General features: G+C 41.0%; 2 protein-coding genes across 5 annotated transcripts in view; one reads left to right on the top strand and one right to left on the bottom strand.

Annotated features, from left to right (window-relative positions):
• STARD6 (StAR related lipid transfer domain containing 6) lies at positions 1 to 16,757 on the top strand. Of its 2 annotated transcripts, none has more exons than XM_019496099.2 (7): positions 1 to 130; positions 4,931 to 5,020; positions 5,187 to 5,236; positions 9,143 to 9,269; positions 10,708 to 10,825; positions 14,515 to 14,608; positions 15,257 to 16,757. In XM_019496099.2, exons 2-7 carry the CDS (start codon positions 4,931 to 4,933, stop codon positions 15,348 to 15,350), a joined length of 573 nt encoding a protein of 190 aa, XP_019351644.1. In that variant the 5' UTR covers positions 1 to 130; the 3' UTR covers positions 15,351 to 16,757. The 2 variants fall into 2 exon arrangements, with proteins under 2 accessions (XP_019351644.1, XP_006269715.1); XM_006269653.4 differs by having other exon boundaries at positions 6 to 130; positions 14,897 to 15,350.
• POLI (DNA polymerase iota) overlaps positions 15,366 to 20,750 on the bottom strand; it is a 15,119-nt gene continuing 9,734 nt past the window's right edge. For 2 of the 3 annotated variants that reach the window (XM_019496098.2, XM_006269654.4), the window contains exons 9-10: positions 19,828 to 20,030; positions 15,366 to 17,561 (exon numbers count right to left, since the gene is read on the bottom strand). In XM_019496098.2, the coding sequence (XP_019351643.1) occupies positions 16,707 to 17,561; positions 19,828 to 20,030 (1,058 nt within the window). In that variant the 3' untranslated portion in view covers positions 15,366 to 16,706. Of the gene's footprint in view, positions 17,562 to 19,799; positions 20,031 to 20,750 lie in introns of all 3 variants that reach the window. The other variant, XM_059725276.1, reaches the window with a different exon arrangement.

Below are 20,750 nucleotides of genomic sequence, written 5' to 3' on the forward strand. Positions count from 1 at the left end.
GACTGCAGCTCCCGCAATGCCGCGCGCCTTGCACTGCCCTGCTGCAGGCGCCGGGCAGGGGCGAGCGAGGCGGAGTCGGTGCGGGAGGGCTGCGGTGCGCTGCAAGGGCTGAGCTGCAGCCCCCGGGCAGGTGAGTGCGTGCGGCAGAGCTGCGGGCCCGGCCGGGCAGGGCCGGCCCAGCTCCTCGCCTGCATCCCCTCGCTGCTGGGCACGGCAGCTTCTCGTTTTGGCCCCTTCCCAGTGCTGCCGACTCACTCAGCCGACTCGCTCCCTGCCTGGAGCAGGTTCCTGTGCGGGCGCCAGGTGTTCAGTGGCAGGTGGCGCGGCCGCCTGTGCCCTGCCGGGGCGTTGTGTGTCATGAATAGTTCATCTATCTCTAATGAGAAAAATGAGGTTTCTGTATATGGATGGATATAAGTAAGTGTGTGTGTGTGTGTGTGTGTATGGATGGGTATAGGTGTGTGTATGGAAGTGTGTGTGTGTGTGTCTATGGATGGAGATAGGGGTGTGTGTCTGGATGCATGTGTGTGTCTATGGATGGAGATAGGGGTGTGTGTGTGTCTATGGATGGATGTGTGTGTGTGGATATAGGTGTGTGTATGGATGTGTGTGTGTATGGATGGATATAGGGGTGTGTGTGTCTATGCATGGATGTGTGTGTGTGGATATAGGTGTGTGTCTGTGGATGGATATAGGTGTGTGTATGGAAGTGTGTGTGTGTCTATGGACGCATATAGGTGTGTGTGTCTGGATGTGTGTGTTTGTCTATGGATGGACATAGGAGTGTGTATGGATGTGTGTGCGTCTATGGATGGATATAGGTGTGTGTGTGTATGGTCGTGTGTGTGTGTCTGGATGGATATAGGTGAGTGTGTATGGTCGTGTGTGTGTGTCTGGATGGATATAGGTGTGTGTGTATGGTTGTGTGTGTGTGTCTGGATGGATATAGGTGTGTGTCTATGAATGTGTGTGTATGGATGGAGATAGGGGTTTGTATATGGATGTGTGTGTGTGTGTCTATGGATGGATATAGGTGTGTATGTATGGATGGATATGGCGGGGTGTCTATGGATGTGTGTCTATGGATGGATATAGGGGTGTGTGTCTATGCATAGGTGTGTCTATGCATGGATGTGTGTGTGTGTGGATATAGGTGTGTATAGATGGATATGTGTGTGTCTGGATGGATATAGGTGTGTGTGTCTGGATGGATGTGTGTGTCTATGGATGGATATAGGGGTGTGTGTCTATGCATGGATGTGTGTGTGGATATAGGTGTGTGTGTGTCTGGATGGATGTGTGTGTGTCTGGATGGATGTGTGTGTGTCTATGGATGGATATAGGTATGTGTGTCTATGCATGGATGTGTGCGTTTGTGGATATAGGTGTGTGTATGGTTGTGTGTGTCTATGGATGGATATAGCTGTGTGTGTAGATGTGTGTGTCTATGGATGGATATAGGGGTGTGTGTATGGATGTGTGTGTGTGTCTGGATGGATATAGGGGTGTGTGTATGGATGTGTGTGTGTGTCTATGGATGGATATAGGGGTGTGTGTATGGATGTGTGTGTGTGTGTCTATGGATGGATATAGGGGTGTGCGGCTGGATGTGTGTGTGTCTATGGATGGATATAGGGGTGTGTGTCTATGGGTGTGTGTCTATGCATGGATGTGTGTGTGTGGATATAGGTGTGTGTCTATGGAGGGATATAGGTGTGTGTGTGTCTGGATGGATATAGGGGTGTGCGTCTATGGATGTGTGTGTCTATGGATGGATATAGGGGGGTGTGTGTATGGTTGTGTGTGTCTGGATGGATATAGGGGTGTGCGTCTATGGATGTGTGTGTCTATGGATGGATATAGGGGGTGTGTGTATGGATGTGTGTGTGTCTGGATGGATATAGGGGTGTGCGTCTATGGATGTGTGTGTGTCTATGGATGGATATAGGTGTGTTTCTAGGATGTGTGTGTCTATGGATGGATATAAGTGTGTGTGTATGGATGTGTGTGTCTATGGATGGATATAAGTGTGTGTGTCTATGGATGGATGTGTGTGTGTGGATATAGGTGTGTGTCTATGGATGGATATAGGTGTGTGTATGGATGTGTGTGTGTGTCTATGGATGGATGTGTGTGTGTGGATATAGGTGTGTGTCTATGGATGGATATAGGTGTGTGTGTCTATGGATGGATGTGTGTGTGTGGATATAGGTGTGTGTCTATGGATGGATATAAGTGTGTGTGTCTATGGATGGATGTGTGTGTGTGGATATAGGTGTGTGTCTATGGATGGATGTGTGTGTGTGGATATAGGTGTGTGTCTATGGATGGATATAGGTGTGTGTGTGGATGTGTGTGTGTGTCTATGGATGGATATAGATGTGTGTGTGTCTATGGATGGATATAGGTGTGTGTGTGTGGATTGAATGGATGGGTGTGTATGTGTGGATGGATATATATGTGTGTGTGTGTGTGTGTGTGTGTGGATGAATGGAATGGATGGGTGTGTGTGTATGTGTGGAATGGATACGTATATGGGTGGGTGGGTGGGTGTGTGTATGGATGGAATGGATGCATGTTTATGTGGATGGGTGTGTGTGTATGTAGTGTATATAGAAATAAATATTTGTGCAAATAAAAACACGAGAATGTCCAAGGATCTGGAGGCATGTGAAGCCCGAGGCTGAAGGGTCTGAGGTGGAGGATGCTTGCAGGTAGTAGGGCCACGTAGGGCTTTGGAGTGATTTAATGGATTTGGAGCAGATCTGGCTAATTTGATGTGGTACACGAAAATGTTCCTGTCTCCCTCCTGCCGTACTGCCCACCACACCATGCCCAGCACATGTTGGGCACCACGGATTGTCCTCCAGCTTTGAGCTGCCCTCGCACCTTTTAACCTCTCTCGGGTGAGCCTGTAATCCTCTGTAAGCCACCTGGGGGGCCTTATTCCATCCAGGAAGAGCACACACCAACTACAGGTGCTTCCTCAGCCGAAAGCTTGCTAAGAAGAGTTTTTCCAACTTAGCTGGCAGCTCCTCTACGGAGCTGTTGCCACGGGCGGGTATCTGGCATGGTTCACGGGCACCCCTGACACCTGCCCTTTGCAATCAGAGAAGGGGATCCTGGCACATGCCTACCTGGAGCGCACTCATTTGCAGCCCCTTCACCTCCTCCTCCAGCACCTCCTGCTCCAGCTGTGGCTGCACAACTTCCCGCACCTCTTTGTTAACGTGCTCCTCATCCACAGCTCCACCAAGTCCAGGGAACCTCCTGGTCAACCACCTCCTGGCCCTAGGCAAGCTCATGATATACCTGACCAGGAAGGACGCTCTAGTCAGAAGGACCCCAGGGGCTGCAGGGCCGTTTTCCTGTCCCTGGTCCACTTATGTCTCTGGGCAGTTTCACTGGGCAGTGTCCACTGTCTCCTTGGATTCATTCGCGGGCCGGGGGCACTGTCCACTGGGCTCTGCTCAGTGTCCCTCTTTGGTGCCCCTCTTTTGACCTTCACTCCCCCATCCCTGTTTTGTTTTATGCTGTCCCCCAGTTTCAGTTGATGAGTACCCAATAGCTCCCTCTAATAATGGGGGGAGGATTGTGGAGTGTAAACCATTGCTCTGTGGGTGTCGAGCCCATATTAACCTTGTGTCAAGTAGGCCTCATCTTTAGACCCAACCTTTTTAAGACTTGAGGCACCCCTCAGTAAACTCAAGGAATCCCTTGATAGACTCAAGGCTCTCCTTGGAAAATGCCAGGTTTTAGCTTCCACTTGGTTTTTGACTTGGGAAAAATAGTAGAGCAATTCCTCTGTTGCAAAGATCTCAGGAAGACCAGAGCAGGTCACTGAGTTTTTCCTATTTGATTGGGTTCCTGTCTCTGGGTGTCTCACAGGAATCATGTGTAGGTGTCTGTACCCCTAACCCTGATGATACTGAGCAGCATCTTGCTGGATTTGTATTTGAAATCAGTTTTTAGCATGAGAATCATGTGTGCACACCTAACACTGCATGGCATCCGACTGCTTGTGGGCAACCCCTCTTGAAAGGACCTCAGGGTGCAATCGCAGCCTGGTCGAGAATCCCTGCTTTAGACTATGTGATTTAGTCATGTGGTATGCTTTTGCTCCCTGCCCAAGACTTTTTTGATGAGGTGAGAACACCTGGGATAACATGCAACAGGGATTTGGTTGAAGAATAACCACCCTCTGACCGTTCCCATCACAGAAAAGGCAACGAGCGCTGGATATGAACATGATCGAACAGGAGCTGTTCTGAAACCGAAACAATGTTCATGCACGTTGCTTACTTTCCAGTAGCTGTCCAGTTGTTGAGCCAGTTCCACCGGTGATGTGGAAACCTGGTGGTAATTCCTTATGCTGTCAATGACAACTTCTCCTTTTGTGGGTACAAAAAATAAGGAGGTGTTTACGTTATGCAGGATGTCAGAAAAGACAGCCTTGTAAAACTCTGTAAAGCCCATATTCTCCCAGGACAACCCTACAAAGATTTTTCTTTGTAGTTAATTGTACCCAAATGACTAATTGATTTCACTTGGAGCATATGAACATATGCAGAGTGAAGCATATGAGTCTTGATAGGATCAGGTCTTGGGTGATGATTTAGATAATAATATGTAAGATTATTTCATTCAATCAGTAGATGACATGTACCCCAATTTTGTAGTTATTTCTTAAAGTCCCATCCTATAATCCCTATTCAAGCACAACTCCTATTAAAGGCCACTGTAGTTTTGTCTAAATAAAGACTTTTTCCCCTTGAAATCTTATCTGATGGTTACAGGGCATTTCATTAAGTAGAGTAACAGGTACTTAGAGGTTTTGCATGTGCGAAGAAGGGTCAGGCCCTGTGTTTTTCTTTCATTGTAAGCTACGTTATCACAAAACAGCAAATTGTTTTTAATTCTTTACTGGTAGATGGACTTCAAGAAAATTACGGATGAAGTTTCCAAAAAAATGTTGTCATACAGTCAAGATACATCAGGATGGAGAGTAATAAAAGTTTCGGTAAGGAAATAGTATAGCAGTTAATACTATTTATTACATTATTTACCTTAAAACATATGTGTTGTAAAAGAAAGTATTTTTAAAAACTTGTTGGTAAACAATAATCAAAAATAGCTACTTTTCATCAGTGACAGCTAATTTTTTATTTTTCTCTTTCTTCCCTGAGAAAAATGTTACAGTTTCTTCAAAACCTTCAAAAGAATATGCAGGACATCTGTAAGTATTTCCATTTTCTCTGTCACCCTGCTAAATACATGCTAGTGTTCTGAGCAGTGGCACAAGGGATTGTTAAAAAGCTAATGTAATTAGAGAAGAACAGCAAATGAACTGGAATAGAAAAGAGAGAGAGACTCTAATTCCATCCAGGAAGAGCACACACCAGCTGCAGGTGCTTCCTCAATCTGACAAAGGGTATTTATGCCCGAAAGGTTGCAAAGAAGAATTTTTCCAACTAGCTGAGTTGGTCTAATAAAAGATATCAGATTTACCCAAAGAATCTTGTCTTCACAGGTTTTAGTCTTTTCTTGCCTGCCTATATTCAATTAATTTATTTTTGTATATGTAATGAAAATAAACCTAGAATTACTGGTGTTTATTCTTATATACATAAAGGTAGATATGTAAAGAATATTTATGACACAATAGCTGGGTGAGATGCTCAAATTGTACCCAATTTTTGTTTCCATTAGATATTTAACTACATGCCACACATGCCAATAATTTGTTTAACGGAGGAGTACTAATAATGGTCTTTATTAGCTCACAGAGATGATGTAGAAGGCAAGGTAGATTTGCACCTTATAAACTAACTAAATTAGATATAGCAGAAGCATTTGTCAGCTGGAACTTGCTTGCAGGGAGCAGAATATAGGAAGTTTAGGGAGTTGTGTATGGAATGGAGAGAGTATTTTGAAAGCGGTGGAAATGGAGGGGGAGATGGGAGCAAAGAGGGAAGGTAATAATCAAAGAACTCATAGGCACATAAAACTAGTCTAGGTAGTGGGATAAGACTCAGTAGTCCCTATTTAAACCAAACACAGACTAAATTGTGTTAGGTATAATTTCTTGTTATGTAACTTCCCATTCAAACTGGCTTTTAACATTTTGCTGCTTAAGAACAGCTACCCTGAGGTTAGCGATGCAGTGTCCAGGGAGGTTAAAGTGTCTTGCCACAGTCCTTTGTGTCTTTCTAGAGTAATGCAAAAAGGAAAGAATGAATGGTGTTAGTTTATTCTTTTATGTAGCGATCGCCTTGTCTGTCCAGTGTAGATCGCCGTGGGGCACTGTAAGCAGATGATGGCATATACAGTGTTGGTAGAGGTGCAGGTACATGACCTTGGACGTTATAATCCATGTTATTTGGTCCAGTGCTGATGTGGTCTGTATTGATTTTGGGGCATGCCAGGCACCTGGGCTTACTGCAGTCTGGTACCTTGCTGAGAATGGGAGCTAGGTAGCCTTCCTGAGAGATTTCAGCTTAGGTTGGACTGCCTCTTAGCCAGGACAGGTTTCTCCCCCATGCTACCTTGAAACAGTTGACCTTTTCCAGGAGGACTTGGAGATTATTAGTGAAGTGTGTTCGAGGTTGGAGGTGACAACCAGAGGAACTGGTTGGTATTGTAGCAAGTCAGCACAAGGTCTGAGTCTGCCTTTGTTGATCTGAGTGGCTACAGTTTTGGGAGTGTATTGTCACTGAAGGCATTCCAGCTTCAGATCCTTAAGGTTTGTATCCCAGTTGGTGGGATCAGAACAGACCTGGTTGCGACGTAGATCTTGCCTGTAGACAGTGATTCTAGTGGTGTGCTTAGGATGAAACCTGGTGGTCTGAGGGTAGCTGTGGTGGTTGGTTGGCTTACAACACAATGTAGTGGCAATGTGGCCATTGCAAACCTTCACTGCAGTGTCCAGAAAATGAACCTGCTGTGTGAAATATTCCAGAGTTAGTCTGATGGAGCAGTGGAAGTTATTTAAGTCTTGGTGAAATTTCTCTAGAGATTCCTTCCCTTGTGTCTATGCAGTGAAGATGTCATTGAGGTACATCAGGGAGATGAGAGGGAAGCTGCAGAGTAAACAGACTTCAAGGTCTGCCATAAATATGTTGGCATATTGGGAGGCCATGCATGTGCCTATGGTTATACCATTTGTTTGTAAGTTTAGGAAGCCCCCAAACCTGAAATAGTGTATATGAGGAGAAAGCAGGAGAGTGTAGCAGTGTCCTCACTGGGGATAATGCTCATTAAATGCCATCCTAGGATGTGCTTCTCAAGGTATTTTCAGCAGTTTTAGGGAAGTATTAAGGCTGTTTTACAAGCCCTTATTTGTAATTGTGTACCATTCCTGTCACCCAAGTCAAAGAAAGATTAAATGAAAATGGAACATGCAGAGAGAGGGGCCTATCTCACTAAAAGAGACCAATTTTTAGCTTGTTTTACCTAGCAAAGAGAAGGCTGAGAGAGAACCTGACTGCTGTCTATAAATACAAAGTGGGAAGAATGAGAAGAAACATTCTAGCCAGAGGACAGTGTTGGCCAAAGGTAAAATGGGTATAATCTGACTATGAATGAATTTAGGCTGGAAATTAGAAAAAGTATTCTAACCATTAGAGTCGTGAAGTTCAGGAGCAGCTTTCTAATAATAGTGAATGCAAGAAGTGTTCGTGGTTCCAAAAGGAAGTTTGATAAATAAATGAAAGCAATTGTATGATGGGCCAAAGCAGTAGGAGACTAGATTTGATGACTCATGAGTAGGGATCTCTGGAATTTGCACAGGCAGCGCGTGACAAGCAATGAGGCCCCTCTGCCAGTCGGCGCTGGGGGCATGTGGGGGAAAGTCCAAGATGAAAGAAGCTGCTGTGCCACGCACTTACGGCACAACTTCCAGAGATCCCTACTCAAGAGGTTCCTCCTAGTCCTGTGTCCTCATCTCCTAAATGTTTCTGTATAAACCTGGAAACTTCGGTTATTGTGATAAGACCCCATTCCTTTGTTGAGGCAGTTGTAGTTTTCAAAAGTTTCCATTTTCCTTGGCCTATAGGAAATCTATCTGGGTAAGTGGTTCATACCGGTTGCACATGAGAAGGTTTTACAAGATTTGGGCAAGAGTCTCACATGATATTGCTAAACAATGATTCATAAATAAACTGCAATAAAGGGTGTGGCTCAATTGAAATCTGCTGATCTTAACATGTAGCGCACCTGCTCTTCACTTAACAGATCTTCGAATGGCTCCCATCATGTTCTATACCTATTGCAGGCAGCACGGTTAACTCCGAGAACCTGATTCTCCACTGCCTCGGGGAGTCATTTACACCCACACAACACTTGCTTTGGCAATGCTTCTGTGATGACACAAAGTGTTTGGCCGCGGAGAGTCAGGTTTATAATCTCTGTGCATAACTACACCTGTTCTTTTTTGTGTTGAATTCTGTCATCTCTCTAGACCAGCAGTAGTGGTGGGCCAGAAAGACCCAACTCGGGTCTGAGGTAGGGCAGCTCTAAGACCTGGGTGCTGCCGTCATTTCTCCAAGCTGTGGCATGGGTGAAGCTTCCAGCAGCCTGGCCATGGTGCAGTCCATCCGGCCCAAGCTTCCTCCGTCCAGCCCATGGAGATGGAGGGCCTCAAATGCCACTGAAGCCCTTCACCTGGATGGAGTATATCTGGATCCAGTATATCTGCAGGCTATTGGTTGCCAAACCCCTGATCTAAAACTCCTGCAAAATAACTTATACAAAAATAACAGCTCCAGAATGGTGTGGAAATTTTAATTAGGCCAAAAATATTCTGAAAAATTCAAAAGATAAATTAAAAGATTAATAAGTAAAGGAAAGGCATTTTTAAATTAACAGGATACAACCCAATAGTTTGTAATGCAATTTTTATTTAATAATTTGTGTTGTCAAGATTGCAACGCTCTTTGGAGAAAAAATAAATCGGTTCCAGAATAATTCATTTTGTTATTTAATTGAATTTTAATCAGCCCAGTAAATGCAATGACATCCCCATGCTTTCCTTCAGATTATAATCTGACTTCCCAAACACTAGCAAATTACTATTGTAAAATTACTTCTTCCAGTTCATCATATTATTTAATAACTTTTAGATGTTTTTCTGCACAAAACCTAGATACCGTGGAGAAGGAATAATTAAGGAGGTACCTTCTAAAGTTATTCCCTTTATGTATCTTCCTGAACATCGATCCAAGTGGGACAAGGCATTACAGTCTTACCGGCTGCTAGAAAAGATTGACCAGGTAATACCATAATATAATCCAAAGATTCTACTATATTTTATAACTGTTATTTGTGTAGGATGATTCGAAAGGACTGTTAATGGGATATGGAGCATTTAATCTCTAGGGTTCAAATATGAATGTATTCTAGCTTGATTGTGACTAAAAATTACTACCATTTAATGGTTTGTGTAAAATGAGTTTGGCAGTCTCTGCCCATTTTCTTGGTCGTCCAGTGTCAAATTCTTAATTAGCACCTCCGATTACATCCATTGTGGCAACCTTAGAGATGCCAGCAATTGAACTATTAAAGAACATTGCAAGAGGTCCCTCTGGGTCAGGGTTGTGACATAGTGGCAGAACAGCCTGGGGAAGCTTGCACAATTCCTCATTTAGCCTGTCACAACCTGACATGTTTCAGTAGCAGCAAGATGATGCTCAAACTTGTGAAAAAAATTAGGGCTCAGTTTTACAAAAGAGGTAGGTAGGTGTCTAGTTAAAGCATGTGAGTAGTTGCATGCCCTGTGTGTATACACTTAATTGTATTTGCGTGGGAAAAAAGTTAATTTGTACATATAGCTACTACATTTGTACATATAGTTACTGTCGGGAGTCTTAATAATACTTTTTAAAAATCAGGCTTTTTTGTCTTAAATTTGATTGGGTGTTATGCTAATATATCAGATATGTCAAAGTCAAATATTGTGGAGAGGTACGTGGTTGACTTGACATTGCATTGTACTAGTGCAGCAATGCAAGTTCAAAACTCTTATGATTTCTCGTCTGATCCTTCTAGAACTGCACAAAACAATCTCTGAAGAGGAAAAGCAGCTCTGCATTTAGCCTACCCTTATGTAGATGAATGAAAAAGTCTCAGTATCCATTTATGAACAATTGTGAATAACTTTTATATTTAATACATCTTTCCAGATCTCTCTAACACCTTTTTTCCACTTTCTTTTGATTCATCAGCTAGTTTGTATAACCTACTTCTGGGCATCCTAGCAAGCCCATCTTTCCTTCTGGGCTTTGGGAGCTTTAAAATCAATAAAATCAAAATCAATAAACTTTACTCAGGGGTATTTATTTCTTCCATAGAGTGAAATGTCATTTTTACTGCATGGTAGTATATATTTTAATAATTTGCATTACAGGGCCAGAGCATTGGATCTGCCCTTTGAGATTTTACGCATCAAAATAAACAAATGAAGACCCACCCCTAGGAAGGGCAGCGAATGCATGGATTCTTAATGCTATAGGAAAACCATTTACACAGCAGTAAAACCCACTAGTTCTGTCCTTAGGTTTAAGTAGATATCAACCATGTCTTCACATACAAACAAATAGAAATCTATTTTTGCCACGTTCTCACTCTTCAGGAGAACAGAAGTTTGCCAATGAAAGAACTACATTTCTTGAAACTGAATTTGTTTAATTAATCTACGCTTACTTGTTGTAGGACACAGGCATATATCACAGTGTTACACAGAGTTATGGTATGGGAGTGATTTCGTCAAGAGATTTTGTTGATGTGGTACACATTAAGCCATATGCTGGAGGTATCCTTACTACTAACTGTAAGTTATAAATATTATTTTGTATGTGTGTATTTTGGCTCTTTTGGAAGCTATGATATTGATTACTATTGACCCAGTTTTGCACAGTAGTCACACTGGGTGCATCTACACATGCACTTTATTGCAGAGTTGACCGATTAGCTCTGTAGTAAAGCGTCACAATCTATACGCACGCCCTATTAGGGCACAGTAAGTTAATTAACTTGGCTGTAAGATAGTACTGCTGTACTCCCTAACAGTACTATCTTATGGCAGAGTAATTAAATATGCTCAACATGATGTGTAGGCTATGACAGGGTCTGGCTGGGCCACAAGGGTGCTAAAATGCATGCTGCCTAACCCTGTGTTGTAGCTCCTTCGTGCCTCAGCCAGCCTGTTCGCTGCTTGACCCTGACACCTAGAGCTCGGGGCTGATCCCCCAGGCCACCTGCCAGCCTGGGGCTTCTCCATCCTGGCTCTAAGTGCTGTGGTCCTGAGCGCACGTGCAGATGCTGCATCTGGGAGCAGCTGACTCTGGTGCAAACTGCATTGGAGTTTATCATCTATCACAGAAAAGGATCTTGGAGTCATTATTGATGCCAAAATGAACATGGGCCGACAGTGTGGGGACGCGGTCAGGAAGGCCAACCGCACCTTGTCATGCATCCACAGATGCATCTCAAGAAGGTCCAAGGAGGTGATCCTCCCTCTCTACACGACACTGGTCAGGCCGCAGTTGGAGTACTGCGTCCAGTTCTGGGTGCCGCACTTCAGGAGGGATGTGGACAGCATGGAGAGGGTCCAGAGGAGGGCCACCTGCATGATCAGGGGTCAGCAGGGCAGGCCCTATGAGGGGAGGCTATGGGACCTGAACCTGTTTAGCCTCCACAAGAGAAGGCTGAGGTGGGATGTAGTGGCCATTTACAAAGTAGTCAGGGGGGACCAGCAGGCATTGGGGGAGTCCCTGTTCCCCTGAGCACTACCAGGAGTGACAAGAAATAACAGTCACAAGCTGGCAGAGGGTAGATTCAGACTAGACATCAGGAGGCGCTACTTCACAGTCAGGGTGGCTAGGATCTGGAATCAACTTCCAAGAGAAGTGGTGCTGGCTCCTACCCTGGGGGTCTTTAAGAGGAGGCTAGATGAACAACTTGCTGGGGTTGTTTGACCCCAGTGCTCTTTCCTGCCACGGCAGGGGGTCGGACTTGATGATCTGCTCAGGTCCCTTCCAACCCTACCAACTATGAAACTAAACTATATTACTCTAATAGCACATGTAGATGCACCCAGTGAGTGATACCTTGTTCTATGCAAAGTTCAACTAAAATAAAAACAAATACCCATCAGAGTTTTCCCCACCCAAGATTAGGTAAAGGTAGAGGAGTCAGACTTCACTTCTACAAGATTTCAAATAGCTTTATCTCTTATCTAAGTGCACACTAACTTTGAGGGAAAAGGTTTTGTAATCCCTTGTTTTGTGCAGTGTTTACTTGTCTATTTTAGGGAATTCTATATCATAAATGTCTTTCAGCATAACAAGTTGCTTCTCTTATTATAATATTTACTCTCTTCTATTAATAAAATTGAAGGTTTCACGTACAATTTGTATAGAAAAAGACAATTCATTTTTTATTCCTTTGTTAATCACTTTTACGTATCTGTATTCAATATTAATGTTCCATAACTGCATGTCTGGCACCTATAAAGTGTTTTAATTTCTAATAATTTTCAAGTCCTAAGAAATGTGATTGGGATTTGTCTAAACAATTCTCCCCTCTCATATCTCCTAAAATAAAGAGCTTGCTTATAATGACAATAAAATGGTAAATGTAAAATAATAAAGTAATGACAATAATTATAAATAATAAAATTAAAGGTGAATTCCAAATAAAAATAATGTTTCTGCTCTCGCTCTTACTTTATTATACATAAAAATGGCTTCTTTGGGTTTTGTTCTTCCTTTTTCTTATTTATATGGAATATTCTCCTAGTTGGTCTATGAGTGGGTGCACAAATGGAGTCATAGGTGGGTGGTAAAAAATCAAGGGGATACATTATGTAGAAAGCTGATAATTTGAGAGAGACAAAAAGGGAAAGAATGGTGGGGGGGGAACATGGAAAAGACAACTCTTGAGGAAGACTCAGCGTAATTTTTCAAAAGTAAAAAATTAAGTGAATCCACGAAGAGAAAAGAGGTTTACCACAAGGAAGAAAGATGTAGAAATCAGAGCAGGAATAAGTAGTGTTTCCAAATATATTCCAGCCATATTTCACCAGGATTTATTGAATGGTTTAAGACATTTCTGTGGTGTTCAACCAGCTCTATACCCTAGTTATTATTTTAATGGTGAAAGTCTTTGATTATTTGCTCACTCTTTTTTCTGTTTTCAGACCTGTACCAACACTGTTACTGAAAAAATTATACATGTGAAATTAATTCACGTTACAGCTAAATTGTGTACCAATAAAGCCACAAAAATACTGTTTTGTTTTAGTCTTCCCTTTGTGTGGGTATGGCCTTTGGCAAATGGCAGCATAGAATGTTCTCCAAATAGTTTGATTATTGAATTATTTTAATACATTAATACATGCATAACAGTGCTGCTAGGACATCCTCTGCAAACCTTTCCCCCTCCAAAAGGCAATTCAGGCTGCATGTGCAGTCATTTTTTTTCCTCGTCTTCCCTAGTTCCCTTACTAATTATGGGGGTTTGCCAAAAGTCTTGAAATTGATTTCTATAGGTGTGACTATCAGAATATTTTTGTAGTAATGGAAGTTTGCATTTGCATTTAGAGCAAGTGTATGCACAGATAGTAAGTATTCTCTTAAAACCTAGCTGGCAGAATGTAATTGCTATGGACAGGGTGCAAATAATGTGAAGCAGTACACTCCGGAGTTTATTGCCATTTGAATGCGTGCCTGGGATTGCAGCATGTTGATCGGGGTCAGAGCAGCCCTGGCTGGCAGGATACTTTGCCGGGAGGGGGGGGGGGGTCAGCTTTACAGCCTGGGGCTGCTCTCCGCATTAACATGTGCTGTAGAGGGTCTGGCTGGGGCACAAGGGTAGTTCAGTGTGAGGCCAGGCAGCCCCTGCACTGAAGCAACTGTGTGGCCCAGCCAGCCAGGGCAGAATCTACGCATGCAATGCTGCAGTTTTTTTTTTACTCTGCAGCAGGGTAGTACTACTATTTACAAGTACTATCCTGGTGTGGCATAAATTAGTTTACTCTAGCTGAATGGGGGCACGCGTGGGCACTGAAGTGTTTACTGCACAACTAGTCTACTGCACAGTAAACATCTTATGTAGACGTGCCCAGCCAGTAGTAATTGCATTTATAAGTTTTATATTGTGCCATTTCAGAAAAGCAGCATTTTGTTTTTGAGAAATAGTGGGTGTGTCTACACGTTCATTAAGGCACAGTAGTTACTGTGTATTTAGCTTAGTACTTAATGAAGTACTAACTAAATGCACAGTAACTAGTTATTGCACAGTAGTGCTGGTGCACGGTTTTTTAGTGATGCTTGCTGCATAGTAGTCTAACACTACTGTGCAGTAGTGTATTAGCAGTTTTTGCCTGGCACACTACTGCACAGTAGCATTAGGCTACTACACATTAAGCATCTCATGATGTGCCCACTCTGATGTCAACATGATCGATATACTTAGTTGATAGGTTCTTCATTCTCAGTTTTGTTTTTGGTCACTTAGCTGTCAGTGTGGAGTATCCAGAATGCCCTCCGTCTCCCTCTTGCATCCGTGGTCATAACAACCCTTGTGGCTATGTTTGTTCCCCACTGCCAGAGTGAGTATTTATTTCATGCATAAAATAAGATCTTTTTAACATCTTGTTAGCTTCTGTGTACAAAATGTATGTATGATCCATTTCACTTTTTTGTTGCATGTTTTCATGGGGCAGATGCTCAAAACTTAGTGCAATATGTAAGTCAAGAAGACTACAGTGACAAGTTTATGTATCCTGCATTCCTTTACTTTAATACAAGCAAGACATCAGCATTTGCACCTTGTAGATTATAACTGATGTTGGATAAATGCAAACATTAATTGAAGGCTTCTGTTCCATTTCTGACAGGAACCCAGAACATTCCAAACTAGTTGTTTTTATCCAGCCAGAATTGGGAGGAATCTTGCCTCATTCAGTGGTGGAAACAGCATTGCCAACTATCCTCATAAACTTAATCACTGACACAAGGGCTGGACTAAAGGCATTAAATAAGTAGATACCATAGTCAAACATAAAGAGAAAGATCTTGCACATTTGAACAACAAGCAGCTGTTACCCAAGTTCATTTTATAAATAAAATATCTGTAGCTTAGTTTTAAATGTGGTCTAAAAACAGCAAGCCTGCATGTAAAACTTAGTTTAGTGTACTTCTGTTAAATACTAAATTATGAATCACTGTCATAATAATTGTGTTTCATTGCTTTACAGGGAAAGGTTTTTTGAACAAGATTTAATTAGAACTTACATTGAGTTGCCATCAGAATACATACACGAGTCAGATTTCAGAGCAAGTCAAAAGTAACAATACACTGTGATGTATTTTGTAACACACTAGCACTTTATTGTATAAAGCTACTGTGAAATAACTTGATTATGTAAAATATCATAAGTGTTGATAAGTATGTTACACTGACAGACTAATCAATATTTTGCCATAGTTTTACATATGTATATTTTAAGCAACATGGCCTAGTTTTATAACTCAAATTATTTAATTTTGACTCAAAGAAGTATTAGTAATTGTAAATACATTTATTACAAATTACATTCAAACAGTAATTAGCTAAATTTTAAATGTCAAATTGTTCATTGGTAAGATTTTTTTTAAAATGAGAGGTGCTATAATTACTTCAGCAACTTAATACTATCCTTAAGTAACTTGTCAAAATGAGGTCCATATAAGTGACCTGATCAAGAGGGCTGAACATTAAGACTGGTTAGCTTATGATATGTTCATAAGAAAAGAAAAAATCCTGGAGTAGTTATAAAACAGTGGATTCATGGGCTAGGAATTGAGTTCTTGTATGTTATAAAGAACATCTCTTTAAGGCATGTTGCTACTGTCTGCATCCTGAAACCAGCAAATCCACGACATTCAGAAATGGAAAAGGGATTGTTCTTACCATGAACAACCTGGGAATGTTTTCATTAAACCATAATGACCAGCAAAAGGGCATTTCTTGTCTGCTAATTTCAAGAGCCCACAACCTTTGCAGCTGGTAGTTTTAACTGCAGGAAATGCTGACAACCTCTTTTTGGCCATTCTAGCTGCATATCATAAAAATGTTTTTGAAAGTTTAAGAAACACATGGAGAAGGTTTTCCGTTCACCCCATGCTCCTTCTCTAGCAGTTATAGAAGTAAGAATTAACATAAACAGCCATACATTTTCAGTGTGCCAGCAGGTTCACAGGATCTTTTTCTCCACAAAGTAAGCATTTCCTGTATGTTAAGGGTTTAATAAAAAAAGGATTTAGCTGTGGAAACCAATGCCTAATTAATACAATTTGGCTGATACAAGAACAAGTTTCATTAAGTATCTGCAACTTTTCAGTGAATGTAGCTTTTCAATGAGGATAATACAACTGGAAGACTCAAAGAAAGAGGGAGAGAATGAGGTGGGGAGGTGGAAACCAGCCCTATCCTGTACTTTGGACCAAATAAAATATATGTCTGCTACTTTAACAAAAGAACATGTAGTGTTAATGAAGCTCTTCATTGCTGAGATGGTCTTAGTGAGTTTTTATGTACAGTCATAATGTTACAATGTAAGTTTCTTTACTGTAAAAGTGATTGACTTTTAAGTGCCCGTTCTTATGGCAATTTTGTTTTATCTGAAATTTTTTATGCCAATCATCTCTGTATTATAAACACAGTCATCAGTTTGGTTTAAAATACCTTAGTAAACTGTTAGACTGTGATGAACACAATGCTGCATTCTTTTTTCCTTTGCTCGTTTTTAGCTTTTCACATGGTTTATTCATGCGCATTTTGGAAACAGGCTCTTGATTCTTCCACTCAGCCAGTAGTTCCTTTTGCACTTCTGTAGGTAGTTCAAAAAAAGTCTTTGGGTCAACATTAACAGGGAATACAATTTTTGCTTCATGTGATTCTTGTCCTCTAGAACCTTCAGCCTGAGAAACCTTTTCAAGAGCCTGTTCCTGTGCGCCCGAATAATGAGGCTGCAGAAAAGGTTGTTGGTTTTGCAGGCTTGAAACAACTGAGTCTTTCTGTTTGAAATGGAGTGATTCTGTGGGCTCTTGTTCTATGCAGTCATCCATTAGGGAATTTGCAGGAGTACAACCTGGAGTCGACCTCTGTACCATGGCTGTCACTGGCTCAATGGTAGATGTAAAGAATTCAGTGTGCGCTGAAAAGCTGATACTATGATCTACTTTGTGGAAATTTGGGAAAGTGTTTTGCATTTTTTCTTGGGCAAAATATGGTGGTGCTTGTGTAGAAACAAGTAATGGTGGATCCAAAATATTTTCTGTATGAATCTTTGCCCTGCTGCTGCCAGAAATAATTTCTTCTTTAATATCTACTGGAAGCTGACTGAAGACTTCCTGGTCAAGACCAGCAGGAAGCAAGTGAAGTGGGTACTCGGGAATTCTTGTTTCCTCCGTGGAGCTTTTGGTTTCTAGTGAAGGTTTTCCGTCTGTTGTACTTTCAGTTCTTTCAGCTGGTGCAGAACTGCAACAGTGTGCCTGGTCTTGTGGAACACTTTCCATTTCCTGTGGCATAAAATATATTATTTAAATTACTATAAAATGATTAAACGGGTGTCATTCAACAAGTAGCATTTTACAAACGGTGAACCTGTCCAATGTTTTTTTTTCAAAGGGTAAAAAAAAATATGCTCTGTATTCCACCAGGTACTCCATATTGTTTTAATCCTATTTTATATTCAACAGAGCCTTTGACAAACTTAAATTGGAATCCATTTTCTAAGGAACAGATACTTTAAAACATTTCCACTGAAGTTTCTAAAACGTTAAACTATATATCTCTTCATACTGCTTGGCAGACAAGCTATAACAACATTACTAAATATACTGAAATATTAGGACTAGCCAGAATACAAGACGTATTTCACTAAATTTTGAGTTCGCAGAATTTTTCATTCTATAGTAGAGCAAAATGGAAGGAAACCTTTTGAAAAATGTTCACAGAAAAACATGACAGACAGCCACTAGTCCAGTGGCCAGATCACACACCTGGGGTGTAGAAAGCTCAGACTTTGCTCAACAAAATTAGGACTTGAACTTGGGTATCTCACATAGTCCAAGTGAGTGCTCTAACTATTCTCCATATGAGGGTGGGTTTCTCTTTCATGAGAAAGTCCATCCTGGATGGGGGAAACCATCCTGATAGTGTCATCAAAAGAAATGTGTTCACAGGTTTTAGGGATGTAAGCTGTAGCCATGGTGATCTAAGGACGTGGGCAGACAAGGTTCTTTGGGTAAATCTGATATCTTTTATTAGACCAACTCAAATAATTAGAATGTTTTTTCTTAGCAAGCTTTCAGGTATAAAGACCCTTTCTCAGGCTGAAAAAGCATCTGCAGTTAGTGCAGTTCTATCCAGGAAGAGCACACATCAACTGCAGATGCTTCCTCAGCCTGATGAAGGGTATTTATAGCCGAAAGCTTGCTAAGAAGAATTTTTCCAACTATTTGAGTTGGTCTAATAAATGATATCAGATTTACCCAAAGAACCTTGTCTTCACAGGTTTTAGTCTTTTCTAACAAAGAAAAGGTTTCATTAACATTCCCAACCAGTTCTACTATTGATGCACTCTGTAAATATTTAAAACTAGCACCAAAGAAAATTAAAAGGGCTAAACATTCAAACTGCAGAAAATAGGAATGGAGCTTTGGTACTCAAGGGTACTATCTGAGCTTGAGTACTCACAGAGAGACTGGATGGAGAGCTAACAAAACTTGATTTAAGAATTGATATGCATGATGTGTGACAAATTAGGGAAGTTAAGAAGGCCATCCGTGGGCAAGTGCAGTGAAGAAACAGAAAGGACCAAGAATAAAGCTTCCTACTTTGCATTTACTTGTCAAGTGAGTAATTGCTGACAAGAACTTAGTAATTATAGAAATGCATATTTTCCCATGGAAACATGTAATGTGTGGTCATACCTACTTGTATGTATCCATATTTCGTGCATGTCTAAAGACCTACGGTTTGTTTACTTAATCTCAAGTTTCTAAATTCCAAGTAAATCTTAAATGATAAGCAACAGAGTGGCTCACAAATGCTATGAATTAAATAAAGGTCTGGGCTAAAGTCTTGGCCCAGCTGAAAACATTGACAGCATATGGGAAACAACACACACACACACACACACACACACACACACACACACACACTCTCTCTCTCTTTCTCTCACTCTCTCTGTTTGAAGGTAGCCTTATTATTAACTATTAAAAGGCAAATTAAGGACACTAACGAGTGTTAATTCAACCAAACATTTAAGATGTTTTCTGTAGTTCAAGGCCATTTCTATATCTTATTGTACAGATCAATTATAGAAGCACTTGGTGCTTAAGTTGCTTCTTAACTTTATACTTAGAACACCTAAATAAGCAGCCTGTTTTTAGAGCAGGCAGTAGCTCTCAACAAAGTTCATGGAAAACCCACATTTATTTACTCATTTTTGAAAACACTGGCTTGAGTGCCTTTCTCCATAAACTCCTCTCTCTTCCCCAGGGAAATAAGGTTTCATAACCTAGTCTGTCCCATTCAAGATATGCTAATTAAAAATAAATTAAAACTATCCAAGGAAGAGAATCATAAAAACACATCTTAGGAATTGTATTTATTCAGGAGAGTTTACAGAGATCTTCATTTTTACCACTAATTTGGGACCAGATATTTGGGTCTATAAAACTTGGAAGCAAGTACTACTTAAAAATCATTATACAGACTACAGCAAATAAATTATCCTATTCTGAACTTACTGCGTTTTTTCAATAACTGTCAGCTTACTTGAATACATGTGCGAGCACTTGCATGGGATGATGTCCGAGTTAGATAAAATCCGATGGATCCTCTGGTGCAGCTAGGCAGGGCTTTGAGGTTGGAGAAACAGACACTCAGAAGGGTAATATGAAACGGCATCTCCACGTTTATCATCTTTCGAAACAGCTTCATAAGGACATCAACCAGTGGGGACACAACATCATAGGTTCCTAAATAGGAAATTTGAAAAAAAGCACAGTTTAATCAAAACTTTCTGTACAGGACTGAATGGAATTAAGATTTAAATAGGTATGTATTTGATCAAGACATTACAGGCTCACTCTTAGGACAGAACCTGGACTTTCAGTACTTTGTACAAATACAAAATAAGGGTAAGTATTAATGTAAATATTTGATGGACTAAATATATTCTTAACATTTTGTAAGGGTTTGTCACAACAGTTATACCCAGTAAGGAGATTTTTATTTGACTCTTTCAAAAAACAAAGACAAGGTGATCTATAAACTGTGTTTACATTTTGATGTTTTTTAAGTGTTTGTGAAAAGTGCTGGACTGACAGCTCTCAAGACTTATGCACAGAATCATTACAATGTAGCCATTACCAACAGAAGTTCTCCTTTTCCTGCCCTGCCTTTCTAGAAGAGGCGATGTGAAAATTGGAAAGATGGTCAATATAAACGCATAAAATTAAGCCACAGTCCTGCAACTAAAAAATCCCAAAGAAGCCATAAAGGGCCCCAATGTATGCAACTATGATAAATACTGCAACATGTCTATGATGCCTGCTAATTTTACACTGAGACCACAGACTTACTTTACAGTAGACTGCAACAAGGACAATTTAGGTTGCACATTACAAAGCGTTTTTCTACCTTATAAGGGTGATGAAATATTGAATACCTAGAGAGGTTACGGAATCTTTATCCTT

This window comes from Alligator mississippiensis, chromosome 3, assembly GCF_030867095.1.
Source record: "Alligator mississippiensis isolate rAllMis1 chromosome 3, rAllMis1, whole genome shotgun sequence".
Taxonomy (NCBI): Eukaryota; Metazoa; Chordata; order Crocodylia; family Alligatoridae; genus Alligator; species Alligator mississippiensis.